The sequence below is a fragment of the Macrosteles quadrilineatus genome, unplaced genomic scaffold (assembly GCF_028750875.1).
Source record: "Macrosteles quadrilineatus isolate MER2022 unplaced genomic scaffold, UCM_ALF_1.0 Scaffold_1__1_contigs__length_201487025, whole genome shotgun sequence".
NCBI classification, from domain to species: Eukaryota; Metazoa; Arthropoda; class Insecta; order Hemiptera; family Cicadellidae; genus Macrosteles; species Macrosteles quadrilineatus.
Window position 1 is genome coordinate 142,038,657 of NW_026542594.1, and position 16,293 is coordinate 142,054,949.

The following is a 16,293-nucleotide window of genomic DNA, read 5'->3' on the forward strand; positions in this document are numbered from 1 at the left end:
CGCACACAACAAGTGGGCCGAAACCCATAGAACCACAGTCACAGGTAGATGGGAGATTGATGGCACACTTCCACCTCTCCGAGAGCTAAACACCCACCATCCTGGATGGAGGAATGTAACTGGGTGCTCCCCTTAAGGGGCTGGCCTTCCTAGTCGTCCATAACTATGGCCAACTTGAAATGCCGATACCAACACCGAGCAGTTACCTCAGTACCAACTCACTTCTCAACTGTTGGATTTCAAAAATACCAAATCCTGTTGTCGGTTGAGTTGAGTGTTGTGATTGACTCAACTGTCAACCATTTCAAAAATAGGTCCCCAGTACAGCCTGCCTGGTGACTTGTGATGACCTAATCAGTCACTTAGGGGCGGTTTGGGAGCTCGGTATTAGCGCTAGTCCGCGACTAAATCCGGATATTTCCGGTATTTTAGGCTGCCGCCTCGAAAACGGGTTTGTGAGCTCGGGATCAGTAAGGCGCGCGCCTAACTTGTGCAGGGATAATCTCGCGCCTAAATATTGTTGGTTTGGGAGTCAAGTAGACTTAGGCGCCAGCCTAAGAGATAGTCTCGGTGGGTTTGGGAGACCAATTTCGGGACTAAGAGATATGTTTTCGTCATAAAAATCAGGGAGTTTAGTCCCCAACTTTAGTCCTGCCAGGGGGCAGGTCTAAGTCGACATCATGCCGGTATTAGCTCATTAGCAAGTTAATTGTTTACATATTAACTAAAATAATGTTATATTGGAATTCGTTATTAAATTCCGAACATTTTCATTACTCTCAAAGTATATTTGATAAAACTTTTTTAAGTTTTCTTTTGTTCAAAATAAAACAAAAATCTTGCAGAAAGCTAAATTTAACAAAAGATTATTTGGTTTTTGTTTTTACTGTTAACTGCAATACACATATGGACCCTAAATAGAATTTCTTTTAACTGAGAGTTTGGCTATAAGCACCCGTACCTTAATTATCAATATTTTATTAGTAAGGAAATAATTAGCAACCACATGCATTACCCCCACTCACCCCCTACGAAAGAGTGAAGAGGTAGTAAACAAAACATAAAAAACTGCAAATAGCTCACAGTCATAATCGTTATCTTTTAATTGCGTTGTGATAGAGCTCAGTTCAGTGTCGTTGACCAAGTGCTAGTTACATCAAAATGGAGTACCTAGATTATTTGAAGTATAAGAAAATATATACAGTATATCAATAACCCGCCACAGAAAACCTGCAGACTAAGCGAATTTCCAAATAACCTAATAGAGTTTTCAATTAAATTTATTTAAATAACTTTAGGTTTAACAAGCACCTGAAACTACCTATGATGTAGGTATGCTGTTACAGGGAGGGTAATAAAGTGTGTTTTTTAACAAAATATTAACAGCTTTATAAAAAATAAATAAATTTTCCAAGTTTCATAAAAATATATCCATAAACGACCACACTAGAACAGTTAACTTATTCTCCATGAGAATCACATGAGAATTTAAAATTTACAATTTTAACAATAGTCTCTGTAGCCAATAACCGTACAAAACATTTTAAGATGTTAATTTGTTTTTTATACTCTTTAAAATACTCTTTACTCTTTAACTTACCTAAATACTTTAAATTAATCTTTAAATAACTTTTTAAAATATTTTAAAGACAAAGATTTATGTTATAGGGGTTAAAATTGAGAAAAAAACTATTTTTATCCTATACAACTCCGGGTTCCCTTAGTCTGATCATGCTGGTTCGAGAACTCATTAAGGAGAATCGCGCCTAACACTTTCATGCCAAATTTTATCAAAATCAGACAAAAATTACTCAAGTTATCACGTTTATGGACGTATATATAATACATTTATATATAGGCTATACATATATAAAATTTTGAACGAACAGTGTTTTTGGCCTCTAGGGACATCAAAATGGAAAAGTTTATCGGTCCCGGAACTAAGTGCTACCCACGGTAATAGATACTTCCCTAGGAAAATTAGATAAAAGAGTGTCATGTAAAAAAAGATTTTAAGTTGACAACAATTTATTCTAATTACTGTATTAAAAGACTTTTTTACATTTACCTTGGCTTCACACAATCATAACCTCCGCATTTACTTTTTTTTGTCAATACTCCTATATTATACTGGTAAATTACTGTTTAATTTTGAAGCTTTTTATTGCATGAAACCGAGTTTCCGATGATAATCCTATGTTGCTCTGTACGTATTTATAAGGTGTAGTACTTAAAAGACAACTAGTAGTACTTAAGGACAACTGATTAAATAATTATAAATCGTAAAGTGAAAATAAAGTTAGATCTTAAAATAATTTAATATAAACAATTACGGTTTTTCAGTCATTGGGATGTAAAACAACGATCTTACAAAACTACATTTTTGCAATGGTACAATGCAGAAACATACACCATAGTCTACTAATTAGCCACCATTGATATACCAAGATAAAATTGTATCCATCTTCAATAAGTGTTCATCTTTTGTTGTTGTCAACGGTAACGGGTTCTGCAATGGCCGTTGCCAACGTCAAAACCTGAATTCCCCGCGATTCCCTGTCCATCTAGCCGCGCTGCAACTTAGGCGCGACTATACTTGATCTACGACCATTTCAACTTAGGCGCGAGCTCCCAAGCCTGGTTTCTGGTCCGGGGACTAAAGTTAGGCGCGTACTAGCTAGGCTCGAGCTCCCAAACCGCCCTTAAAGTCCTGTAGTAGATATTCCCTCTCAGCCCACTCCCAATGGGCATTGGTATAGGTACTGGATGAGCAGAGTCTTCTACCTAGACTTAACTTTTCCCAAGTAGATCCTACAAATATGTTATAGGCTATATTTAGGAAAGTTCTTTACTAAGTATTTGGACAAATTAAACATTTGAAGAAATCTGCCGTATTAATATAAGTTTTTAGCAGCAAAATTATTATCTTGCACTTATTTATTTAAGGCAAAATATATTTTTCAGACAAGCCTGAAGTCAAAGAGCCGAATTAAATCACCTAGTGCTGCTTTAAGGAACAAACTTACTCAACAGCTAACATCACAGCTTGATGAAACAATGAGAGCCATTCTTTTTAAAGATGAAACCAAATAACAGAAAGTGCATTGCAGCTCGGTTTCAAATCATATTTGGCGTGATATTCTTGAAAGAACTTAAACATTTAGTATTGTTATCTTGTGGTTTATCATACCTCTGCTTTAAGTTTTTAATTTTAATTAATTTAAATAATTGAATAAATAATTATTTTTAAGTTTTTAATTTTCAACATCAGGCTAAGCTGTAAAGTTTTTGTTGCCAGCACATTTTCAAAGCTTGCCTTTTGTTAATCCTACAAAGTTTGATATTTCTACAAACAACGGCTAGTTTAATGTTGACAATTTTGACTACAAATGGATAACATGGATGTAACCTTATTTGATCATACTGGAAGGCTAGCAAATTATTGTTTAGTACAATTTTTTTTGTTAACATTAAGTGATTTATTACCTCTGCTGGCACTGTGTGCAGTAATAGCAGCATATAGGCAGTTATAATATTGGTATTACAATCTAAGTAAGTGTCAGATCCTTTTAGGTACAAACCTAAAGTGAGGTTCAGCCAAATCATGAATCATGATTGTTTACCTTTTAGAAAAGCCAAGTAGGCCTACATTGTATGGACCTATTCATAACTGTATAACCGTATTCCTAAGAGTGTATTTTGCTTAGCAAACCATTACGTGTATTAGTAAGAAATAACTGAAATAAAACTGGTAATTATTAATATGCACGTGATAATTTTTCTGGTAGTATAGTTGGATAATAGCATTAACTTTTGGATGTCAAAGGTAATAGGGAAACAAGAAAACTTATAGCATGTAAAATAACAAATTATATTAATAGTTAATACTACAGTATATGATTGAGGACTAGACATCATTTAGGCTACTCATTAGATTGTGTAGATTTGCTCAGGTCAGGCTCTGTCTGTTGTTGTTTCTTGTACATTTCCATCAGTATTTCAGTGGCAGAAGGAGACTGTCTCTCAGCTATAGTCAATGTATCCTATAACACAACAATGAGACCAATTAATACAAGTATTGTAGTTTTATAGTTATCATTAATTTAAATACATTAGGCTATTTGTTTGGTTACTTTTTGTTCTTTTAACATACATTTATTTACTAGGTTTAGATGAAACATCCACATGATGAACTTTTTCAAGAAATAACTGCTAGGTGAAAGTGTTCTGTTAATTAATGTTTCTTACTTAAGCATAGTAACCAAATACTTTTCAACCAAATAATACCAAGAATACAAGACAATCCTACGTAATCAACCCAAATAGAGCTGGGAATAGAGAATTAGGTATAATAAATCCCAGTTTTTAATAGACCAACTCACTTATGAGAACAGGACTACCTTGTATTATTTCTTGGTGAAAGTTATAAACAGCCTAACTAAACAAGTTGAAGTTTGAAGTTTCCTCATACAGCAGAACCATTTAAAACACAGGTTACGATTTGGACGCCTTAATCCTGACCAAGACAAACTAGAAATGGTACTTTGGTATTATACGGAGGCCACATATATTACAGCGTGCTGCTGCAGTTATACCCGCAACCGCCAACCGCTGATAGTTAGGTTGGGTTATCATAAATGTTTGTAGGAATTTCCTCGTTTCGTTATGATTCGAACGATACCAGATGAGACATACTTTCTACTTATGATAACCCAACCTAACATAACCGCCACAGTGTGCTGTATAAGGGTGGCCTTCGTATAATACCAAAGTACCCTAGAAATATCACATAGGCCCTATTTATTAATCTGTATATGACTGATTCAATTCCCAACATGTGTCTCAACGCTTTCCCTGAAAAATTTCAATGATTCTTGCTTATAAAATACTATTGGCATTTACAAAATACCCTTATTGCAGAAAAACTGCAGTCCACGCAATATGGTCTTAACTACTATTTAAGTTTTGTTTGAAATTTTTAGGCTATTTGTAAAATGAATTAACGCTGAAAGTGAGATCTTTTTGGCAGTCGTGAAAATAGTATTATTGGGTGTCTCAGCCCCCTGAATGGGCGCACGGCTCACAAAATTCTTGAGACGGCTCTGTCCAAGCGAAACATGAAGTGATACCGATTCACTAAGGAAACATTTCTTTCAGAATGCATTCCTTTTTGTCAATATATATAGTTAAGTGACTTCTTTTATTTTATCAACATGCAAATAAAACGATTAATTGAAAAATGCTTTTTGAAAAGGTTGATACTATTGTAGTTGAAATAGAAAACCAAAAGCAAAATACAGTTTATAAAAAACTAGGTGAAACCCGTCAAAATCGACGGTTACTTTCAATGATTACGTTAATTTATCAAACTGCGATAAATTGGGTGAAATATACATATTTTGAGCATTTAGCATTGTTTAAAGAGTAATAAGTGTAAAAAACAATAATGATATTAATTGTGTTAGTTTTGGCCAAATTTGGTTGATCATTCAATGAATAAAATATTCCCCATACAGTACCGTCATCAAAGTTATTATTAGTATGTTATATGGTATCTCTTCCTTTGGAAGAACCTTTAAATACAAAATAGTATTGGTGGATCTTTTGTAGTTAAACACTTCCGTTATTTCATCAGTGTAATATAATTTTATTTCAAAAGAAAATATCTTTTGGGATGACATATTCTAACTTCAAAGGGAGGTATATCCGTTACAGTGTAAGTTTTATTTTTCCTTCGTCACGTCGCGTCAGTTCATACCGTACTTCTGTGCCAATGAATGAACCCTCTAGCATAGTTTTGAGAAATTGATTGTGGGGTTACTGTTAAAGCTGGAATTCCTTGGACGTCAGTTAGTTGCATCGATATATAACTACTATCTAACAAAAAACCACTAAGTGGTAACACTTCCCCCGCCAAGTCAGCAACCCAAAAAAGACAATAAATCACCACTTTTCCGCCAAGTAAAACAATGTAATGTATGTAAGTTTGGCAACTTGGCGACAGACTTTTGCTTGTTTTTTTTTTTTCATTAAAGTTACGTTGGTGGATAATTTCACAAATCAACTTCTCTAATTAATTAGTCCAACTAAGTATAATAATTTCGAGGTAATCAGTAAATATAAAACCATCACTATTATGATTTTATGAAATGTGACACAAATAAGGTCAAATTTTGTAAAATAAGCTCTCATCTAGCAATGTACTATTGGGAGAGATACTTGCTCAATGAAACTAATTTTATGGTATTTTTTAAAGTGATCAAGCAAAAGTCTGCCGCCAAGTGGCCAAACTTACATAAATTACATTGTTTTACTTGGCGGAAAAGTGGTGATTTATTGTCTTTTTTGGGTTGCTGACTTGGCAGGGGAAGTGTTACCACTTAGTGGGTTTTTGTTAGATTGTATTTATTTTTGTAGAAAATTAACAGTTAAAATAAAAATCATCTTTTCTCTTATATATAGACCAGGGCACAACTACACATAAAATGCATTGGTGTTACATAAGTCTTCCGATAATTAAACCCGTATATCTAAAGACTAGTGTAAATTGAGCCCTTATTAGAGAAGTAAAAATGTAATCAAACAGATTAGGTTTGTTAGAAATAGCATAAGGCAAAACAAATATTGAAAAACTCATTTTTATCCTAAATTTACATATCACTTTTTACATTCACTTTTTTGCTTGTTTAACATACGTAGACGGATTTTCCCGATTGTTTTATTTGTTTTAGTGTATCAAAACATAAAACTAACCTTATTTAGTTAAATAAATTTTGGCAATATTATGAAGAAACAATGTTAAAACTAACCTTAGTACTAGTACTAAGTTTCGAGTTCCTAGGTTTCATATGTTTTGATAAGTAGTATTAAACTGTTAAAAATGACGAGCTGCTGTACCAGTGTACCATCGGTACACTGCATTTTTCAATGGAATGTATCGGGGAATATCACTGCTCTAAGTAATTTTATATAGTACTAGCTGGCCCGACAGACGTCGTCCTGTCCTATTGTGGTTTTATGTCACATGCTCGTTCATTTTCAAGATGAGCTCGTTTGCATGGCTCAATCATGTCCTGGTTGAAGTTCGTTCGCTACGCTCACTCACCTTTAGGTTAGGGCTCGTTCGCTGCGCTCACTTGCCTTCAGGTTAGCTCGTTCGCTACGCTAACTCGCCTCCAGGTTGAAGTTCGTTCGCTATGCTCACTCACCTTTTGGTTGCAAATTAGCTGTTCTCATAAATTAAAAATAAATATAGTGCTGCACCCTGTTGGTAAACCTATTAACTTTTTAATGCTATTGAACATCACTGGATCAAATTGTTTAGTTGCACCAGCTGTTAAGATTCTTTAATTCCTTTTAAATTGAGTACTCATAAGGTTAACATGGGAAACTCCAGAGCCACTGGGGCGGAGCCCTATTGACGGATCTGCACCAAACTTCACACAAACCATCCTTGAATAATGCTTTATAATGCCTGAAAGTTTCATTACAATCTGTCGAGCGGTTTTGGAGTCCATAAAGGACAAACATACAAATATACAAACATACAAACATACATTGGATTTTATATATATAGAAGTAGCTCAAATCATTCGGTATACCTGAAAAAAATACTTTATAAAAGTTTTAAAATAATTTTTCAGCTGATCCTATGAATTTCTCTAACATTTTAAATTAATTGAGATTTAATCGCAGCTGATCCTTCTTTTGTTTTAATTTTAATCCCATGTTATTTAAATGGGCCAAAATCGTACTTTGAGGGCTTGCCAAGGGTTTATGGGTAAACGCACCGACTTGTGACCCTCAAAAGGCACATCTACACGCTAAGGGCTTTCAAACAACATAAAAAACATTAAAATTGAGCCAGTGGTTTGGGCTGTAGGCCCGTCAACATTTAAGGAGAAGAAGGAGAACACGGAAAATTTGTGAAATTTCAAACTAGTTTTTCTTGGCTCAAACACAACCTTTTTTTAAATTCTTTTTTTTATTTTGCCAAGAATGATTGCCCCTATCCAGTGGATGAACAATTATTTTAATAGCTTTTGTTTCTTCAGAGCTATAGACGAGTAAAAAAGCCACTTTGTCACGTCATGTATATATACACTGCAGCAGCTGTGTACCGCTGGGGGACTTGGCGGGGCGGAGTAGTAGTTATATATCGATGGTTAGTTGTCTCAGCCTTATCAATAACATAACGTTGTCAATATGATCTCTCTACGGAATGTTAGGTGTAGTGGAATACTTGAAGTGAAGTTGGCTTTTATTCTTGAACTGTTAGGGGCCTCCTAGTTCATACGGTCTTGCAGCTTCATTGTCAACAAATAATGCAAAAATGACATGGCGATGGGACATTTCCAAAAAGCAAAAAATTGTTGATTGGCTGTTAAGTATATATTGACGTTTACATATTGTTAATCAACGTATCTAGGATTATGTGATCTAGTTTAAAAGGAATATGATATTTCTGTCATGACAGGAGCTGCTTAAATAGTATTTTCTCTTTGTACCACATTTTACAGCCAAAATGTCGTGTAATTTCCAAAAGTTCGTCATATAGGCAGGTGCAAACAATTTGTCAAGATAGGTACCATTTTAGGCAAGGTTTCTATGTTTTGGGGATTTCATTAGACACGATAAGAGCAAACATTTCTACATGAATATTTGATATGTGTAGAATAATATGATAAAATGTAGGCAAAAGTGGTGAAACAGGCAGACACCAACCCGTACAATAGATATAAGATAGTTCAATAAGAAATCATTTAAGAATTTGCTGTGATAAAAGGATTTTCCACTGATTTCGTAATGAAACATTATATTGCAAAACATGACCTGATAAAGAAGAAAATCAATTTACTTATTTGGTAGAATAAGAATTCAGTAACTCCCAATAAATATGTGTTGTTTCAAATAAATTTAAAAATGATCAGCTGTTTCATTAAAAAGTATTATTCACATGGCCAAAATGTAAACAACTCTGTAGAGGGATCTTTAAAGGCCTCTGGGGCAGAGTCCTAAGGGATTTTGCTTAGTTTTTCTTTTGATAACTCATCTACAGACCAAGACCTTTCCTTGGACACCTCTACCAAGTTTCTACGCCCAGCCGTTCTCTCAAATTAGTGGGGACAAAGTTTCCAATTAAATATTTAGATTCCCCCATGTTAATCTTATGGGATAAATTCCAACTTTGACGGCCTGTGGGGCAAAGCCCGAGGATTTTTATGACATGAATTGGTGAAAGGGGGCGTCTACACAAAAAATACTTTGTTTTGACACGTTGTTTGTAAAAATCCGTTCATTATTAACGGAGGAGTAGTGTTTTGTAGAAATCGCCTTCACGTATTATATATAAGGATTTAATTGTTGTCACTTTGATGTAAAACATTGACCCTTTTAAAAATAAGGTGATTTTTGTATCCACACTAAATTAGATTTTGTTATTGCACATAATTTAACTTACGAGAGGGAAGGTAGCCAAGTTTAAAGCTGGGTCTCTGTGGGTGAACGGACTCCAGACTCCTTGTACAGAGGGATGGTCAGAGTGTGAATAGCTCAGATACCTCATGTCTTGATAGCCTGACTTGGTCTTCATCCAATTCAACCACTGTGATATTTCCTCTTTTGAAAGGTTGTTACAGCCAATGTACTCTTCACCCCCATTCACTACAAATAATTCATCATTAGATGTTGGGTTTTAATAGATTTTTATTGTTTGATAAACACATAGATACATTTTTAGGGAACTAATACTTTTATACTACTATACTTTTATACTCTTATACTAATACTTTAATACTACTTTTAGGGAACTATAAGCACTTCTTTAATTTCATTTTGTGTTGATCGATAGTTACAAAAATACAAAAAACAAATAAATCCGACAAACTTCGGGAATTACGATCTAGAGTGACACACAAGGGGCGATTCAATATTTTCATTTGTTAACAAACAAGGAGTCCACCAGATGAATAGATGATCAAACTAAATGTCAGTGCCTGGGGGGGGGGGGGGGGGGCTGACTCATATCCTACCCTTGCAGGCTACAAGTCTCTAAAAATACTACCCAGTAACTCTGGTTTACATAAGTTCGACAGCCTACCAGCAAGCCTTAAAATGCTTGCAGAAAAACTTTTCCAGCAGAGTATCAAGTCTTGATTGTTGGACAACCCATGCTATTTTGTGAAGAAGTTTGATAACAAAAAAGTTCCATTAACTACGCCGAACAACATCTAACAAAACAAATGCCGATATTAAAAACCCCCAAACAATCAGAACACTGGATATTGTTAAGCAACACGATTACACTCTATTTCGTTTCCAGTTATTTAAAGGGTTTATCTAAATATATTTGAAGTTATATTTTGTATTCTTGTCGATCACGCCCGTTCAAGGCAGAACTCTGCTTGCACGAATAAGCGTGGATTCTGTCATACACGAGGGTTTGGTGGTTACCAAGCACTGTAAACGTTTTATTATTCCATTTTATGTTATAGACACCACCTAAGGCAAATTGATTACTTTTATTTTAATACGTGAGCAAACTCCAAATTCGAGCAAAAGTTAGTTACGAGTTACGACAACTCTGGCGATGGACTGAGTTTTTAGTAGGATGTTTTACTTTGGTGTTTAGACATTTATTACAATACTAGCTGTACCCATGGGCTTTGCCCCGTTTAACTTCATAAGTATTCACATGGCTCAATCACGTCCCGAAGTTTGTTCGCTACGCTCACTCACCTTTAGGTTGGAGCTCGTTCGCTGCGCTCACTTGTTTTCAGGTTAGCTCGTTCGCTACGCTAACTTGCCTCCAGGTTGATGTTCGTTCGCTACGCTCACTCACCTTTTGGTTGCAAATTAGCTGTTGTCATAAATTTTAAAAAGTCATCCCTTTTATTGTTTATAATACTTTGATAAAGGTTTTTATGTTTTAATACTTAACATTGGAGAATTTAAACGTTGTTAAGTGCACAGGTGTGCTGCGATTGGGGTTTAATACATTTGGACTTATTCAAAAGTAAAATAGTTTTCTGTGCTGCACTCTGTAGAAACACTGTGGCACTATTTCAAATCATGACTAATGCTAATACAGAATGTTGTAATTATTCAAACCAACAAAACAGTTGGTGAAAGTAAACATCTGCGTTTAAATTATATTTATTTGTAAACATTGTAGATCAAAAAGTCTGACGTTGGCCCACTTAAAACCCTCTGGGGCAGAGCCCTTTTGACAGATCTGCACCAAACTTCACTCGAACCATCCTTGAAAGATGCTTAATAATGCCTGAAAGTTTCATTACAATCTGTCAAGCGGTTTCGGAGTCCATAACGTATATACATATATATATATATACACACACACATACATAGTTCCTCTTTTATAGATATAGATTAATACGTAATTAAAATATATTTAATTACGACAAACAATTCTCGTAAAATAATTCTGTTATATTCGTATTTGTGCGCTATTTTGTTCAAAATTAGGCTTTATTTTAAGTGGCTGTGATGCACTTTCTGAAAAGTTAATAGTTTTACGGTACATCATTGCAATTATCATTCTGAGCCAATGAACTTTAAATGATAATTTGTTTACAAACTTGTTAGAATTCTGGACTATCTCATTGTAGGCTAGGTAATCTGAACAAATTTTACAAAAACTACGATAATATAATATTGTCCCCACATAAAATACCGTATTTTGTTGCATTTCATAACAAGCCCAACAGGGAAACCCATTTTATTACAATATTGAAATTTATTTTGGTCTCCTACACCAAAATCACATCATATATATAAAAATAAACAAATAGTACTTACAGTATTCAGCCCATAAACAAGGTGTTCGAAACCTTCTCGGTTTTAAGTATACAACAACCCCAGGATTACTTCTTGCAAAATCAATTAAATCTGTTTCAATAAATTCCCTGAAAAATAAATCAGATAACATTACAGCTAGCAATTAGAATCAATAATTCACACCGAGTGTTTACACATTGATTATATTAGGCTATATTAAGAGTCCTTGGAGGCTAGCGGCCATCTTGGATGATTTCAAACAGCTGCTGAAGAGTAAAAAATATTTTTTTAAACACCAAAGTGATTAAAATTTAAATATCTTTTACCTAACCCTCCATGTTAAACTTCCCTATCCCAAGCGTGATGTAGGCCTATATAACTTTGTTACTTCTCGAGTGATGTAAAGTTGAAAAAAACTCACTCGGTGATGTAATGAAACCCATTTAAATAACATTGAGTGCTTAACTTAAAAAATATACCTCTATGGAGCCAACGACGTTCAACGCTAGAAATCAGCTGTGTGCTTGAATTTTATTGTTATGTTTTGAAGAATTTTCCTAACCTAGCTTTTGTTTGTAAATGAACGTTACTGTTAGAAGATGAGTGAAATGGGTACGTTACACGTTACGCAAGAGTGTGTTTACATCACTTCGGTAAATTATGCAACTCGCTTCGGCTCGTTGCACAACATTCACCTGCGTGATGTAAAAACGCTCTTACTACACTTGTAAGGTAAATAGCTATTATAGGTACTATGAGGTAAACAATTGTCTTTGTTGTTTTGAATTGTTTTTCAATGGAGTCCATGGATGCCAACGGCCATCTTGGATTTGCCTGCCATAAGAGCAATGTTAATTTAGTTATTTTTAAACAGCCGCTTAAGAGTTATTTCTCATTTCAAAATATTTGTTTCAAATACCAAAGTGATTGTAATTTAATTACCTAGTATACTGGGATTAAAATTTTTCTTTGTTTTTTTAACATTGTTTTATGATTATGAGTTAGAACGTCTAGGCTCAAAAGACTCTTGAGTGTATACAGTGGCGTAGCAAGGAGGCCAGCTCAGCCTTAAACTATATTTATTGTTACCAAACCTGAAATTTATCATTCAAGTGAGCTGTCAGGTGGACGTAAATCAGTGGAATTTTTCGCCTTTTAATATAATTGCACCGTCACGGAGCTAAGAAATTATTTTTGACATAATAGCAAACACACCTTTAACTTTAACAAATTAATACAAATTTAATGCACACTATTTTTAAGCAAGAACATTTTGTCTTGATGTTACAAAGATAAATATTAAGAAGAGTGTGTTCTGAAAGGAGAAAAGTGTAAATGAAACTTCTGATCAACTAGGCCTATAACAATTTTACCTTTAGTTATGTGTCAGTCTAACAACCGTCCAAGATACACAAGTAAGCCTCCTGCGTTCGCAACACACACCCGCCGCACCGCGACTGTAAACAGTGCGGTGTGACAAACGGTACAGTGACTCTCGTGTACATAAGCTTTGTATATACAGTTGAACCTCGTTTGTACGAACCTCGATAAAACGAATTCCTCGATGAGACGAATTTTTTTAAATCCCCTTGACACTTTCATATAGGTCAATGCTAAAAACACCTCTATACAACGTAGTAATTAGGTTAAAAACCTCCATAAGACGAATTTGTTTGTGACATAGGCTAGGACTGATTAACCTCTATACAACGAATATTCTTAGCACAAAACCTCTACAAGACGAACGTGACCTCTATAAGACGAATTTATCATAATCTTAACCTCCATAGTACGTAGTTTTCAAAACAAACAGAAGCTTGTCTCAACATGAAACACCCACTCATCCCTCCTCTTTCCTCAGTCATTGTTTGGAGAAACCTTGGAGCGAGGAGAAACCTCTATAAGAAGAATAACAGCAGCATTAAACCTCGATAAAACGACCCTCTTTATTAAGAATACCTCTATAGTACGATTTTTTCCCGTACCCCTTGAAATTCGTCTTATAGAGGTTCAACTGTATTAGGATAAGCATAGCATAGTGACCTCTGAAGATGCCACAACCTGTGGTGAAAAGCGCATCAGGAAATGAAATCGTCAAGAATTCAAGGCAACACAAACAAAATAATTTTACCTTAGTAAAACTCCATAAAGCTGGGTGTACACAATGCTAGTTGGTGAGACAGATGTCTTCGCTAATTGTCATCACTTGATTGCAGGATTGATGGAGGTCAGTTGTCTTGTTTGTTGTCCTCAGTTTACTCCCGGAGACAACTGAATTTCAGGGCAATTGTGGGGGCAGTTGGCAAGGCAATTTTCCAATCAACAAAAAGCCAATAATTTCATGCCAGTCAGTTGTATTCTGACAATTGTCTCACCTACTTGCATCGTATAAACCCGACTTTAATTGGCTCATAATGTGGGTTTGCAGTAGGCTAATTTTACCCTGTAAATTTAAACAAAAAATATCACTATTTCACTACAAGTTGGCTATTGGTACCAGCTCGTTGCCTACTAAAAATAAAGCCTAAGAATAGAACATTTCCAATGTTTTAATGGGGTTACGGGTTTTATATTCTTTACATAGGCCTATTTCTGTATGAGCAATACTTCTTACATGTAATGAAGAGTGTACTTTAAGTGCTTGTACAATATAATTAAAACGCCACAATGCACTGGGAAAAGAGTGGCGTTTGACCCGCTTCATGAAAAGACTCATAACGGAAAATCAATGGTAGGCTACCTTGGTACTATACGGAGGCCACTTATTTTATAGTGCGCTGCGGCGGTTATATAAGGATGGGTTATCATAAATATGTTTGTAGGAATTTCCTAGTTTCGTTATGAATCAAACGATAAGTTGCCAGATGAGTCATAAAAAAGTTTATGTTAAAAACCTAACATTTAACTGCCGCAGCACGCTGTATAAGGGTGGCCTCAGTATAATATGAATTTACCAAGAGTTTTTATCTAATGGCGCAACTAAGTTAAGTTAAATATTGGACTTGTCAAAGCAGTTTCCTAAAATTAATAAGTCAGGTCTTAGCTTACTGCTGTCACTAGGACCGATTAAATTATTTGCTAGCGCCAACGTTACCTATTTGTTTTGTGTTAACTTAATTTAACAAAACTTAAGGTGTTTTCAGTAGTTGTTATTTATTTTGACATTATGTTTTGACAGGTAATAGCTCACTTTGACAATGTTCAGCTTGTATTATAATAAAAATTGTCAGTAGCTAGGCCTATACTTAAAAGATGAAAATTTTTGATTAAGTTAACTTACAAACGGAAAGGTTGCACTTTAGTTTACATCCTAAATTTACTATTAGGCCTTTACATTAAGTTATACATCAACTACCAGCTGATTATAAAATGAAACTGTTCTAAACTAAACCTAACCTTAACCAAACTGCAGTGATTTGCAGTTTGAGTGTCTGGCGGGATCATGGATTTGTGTATACAGCGATGATGACCTCGGCCTTAAAACTGATTTGGTGCCTTCCTTTCTGCGTAGTGTAATATATGCACAGCGCTGTACACACCAGTAATTTAACTTATTGTTTAAGGGCTACAGGTCATTGGAACCTCGGCCTATATAGGCCTAGCATATTTTATACATTGAGGCCTTCCTGTGACAAATAATAATAGTCTAACTTATGGGTACTACTATACCTCATGCCCTGACTACCACCATGCGTTTTACAAAACTTCAATGTTATTCTCTGCAGTTGGCATACATATCTTCCTAACCCATTTCCAAGAGGTGCTCTTGGAAACATGGATTTCATTACCAAACTACTATACGACATTTTCAAAGCAACCTAATCAAACACAACTATTAATTTAATTTGCAAAATTTATTTACACGAGACTAAGGTTCAATACACCGTTATTAAAGTAGAAATTATGTTGTAAACGAATTAAATGGTATAAATTTTATGTAAACTGTAACTTAAACTTAACCTATAAGAGAACAAGATTTAGCTAGCAGCAGTAGAAGTAGAAGAACTGAACTATTATTTTATAAATAAATATTGTTTTTTTTCCTCGCTGTCTTTATACGGCCGTGAAGATAGCTGTCACTAGCTGTCGCCTAGCAGTTGCGGCGGCTCCCCCACTCCTTCACCCTGGCCCCAAGATAGATAGTCTGTTATTTATGAGAATAGACCACGAACCTCACCTTGCTACTGATTGATTGCACCTACTGTTATTACACATTGTACAAGTATACAGGATTGTTCTTATAAAAAAATATGTAAATTTAAAAAGTGAAGGATTTTTAGGAAAAAATGCTGTTAAAAGAACACAAATACAGTGGTTTATTATTTCATTACACTATGACCAACATTCATAATTTTCTTACCTTGGCCCTGTTTGATTGAACAAAATTGGATTACTGATTGTACTAGTATAAATGACTGCTTTTAATAATTAAACATAATAATTGGAATAAAGACTGCTTTTAATAATAAAACATAATAATTGGAATAAAAGTATAAG

At 34.8% G+C, this 16,293-nt stretch overlaps 2 protein-coding genes across 2 annotated transcripts in view; one reads left to right on the forward strand and one right to left on the reverse strand.

The window, feature by feature from the left end:
• Positions 1-3,910, forward strand: part of LOC128986042 (uncharacterized) — a 33,647-nt gene extending 29,737 nt beyond the window's left edge. Inside the window, exon 7 of the mRNA XM_054406137.1 lies at positions 2,965-3,910. Within this exon, the coding sequence (XP_054262112.1) occupies positions 2,965-3,093 (129 nt within the window). The 3' untranslated portion in view covers positions 3,094-3,910. The remainder of the gene's footprint in view (positions 1-2,964) is intronic.
• LOC128986061 (39S ribosomal protein L43, mitochondrial) lies at positions 3,858-15,771 on the reverse strand. Its single transcript, XM_054406161.1, has 4 exons — positions 15,466-15,771; positions 11,818-11,924; positions 9,461-9,663; positions 3,858-4,043 (listed from the first exon to the last, which is right to left on the reverse strand). The coding sequence occupies exons 1-4, from the start codon at positions 15,600-15,602 to the stop codon at positions 3,924-3,926; spliced, it is 567 nt and encodes a 188-aa protein (XP_054262136.1). The 5' UTR covers positions 15,603-15,771; the 3' UTR covers positions 3,858-3,923.
• Between the last annotated feature and the right edge of the window lie 522 nt (positions 15,772-16,293).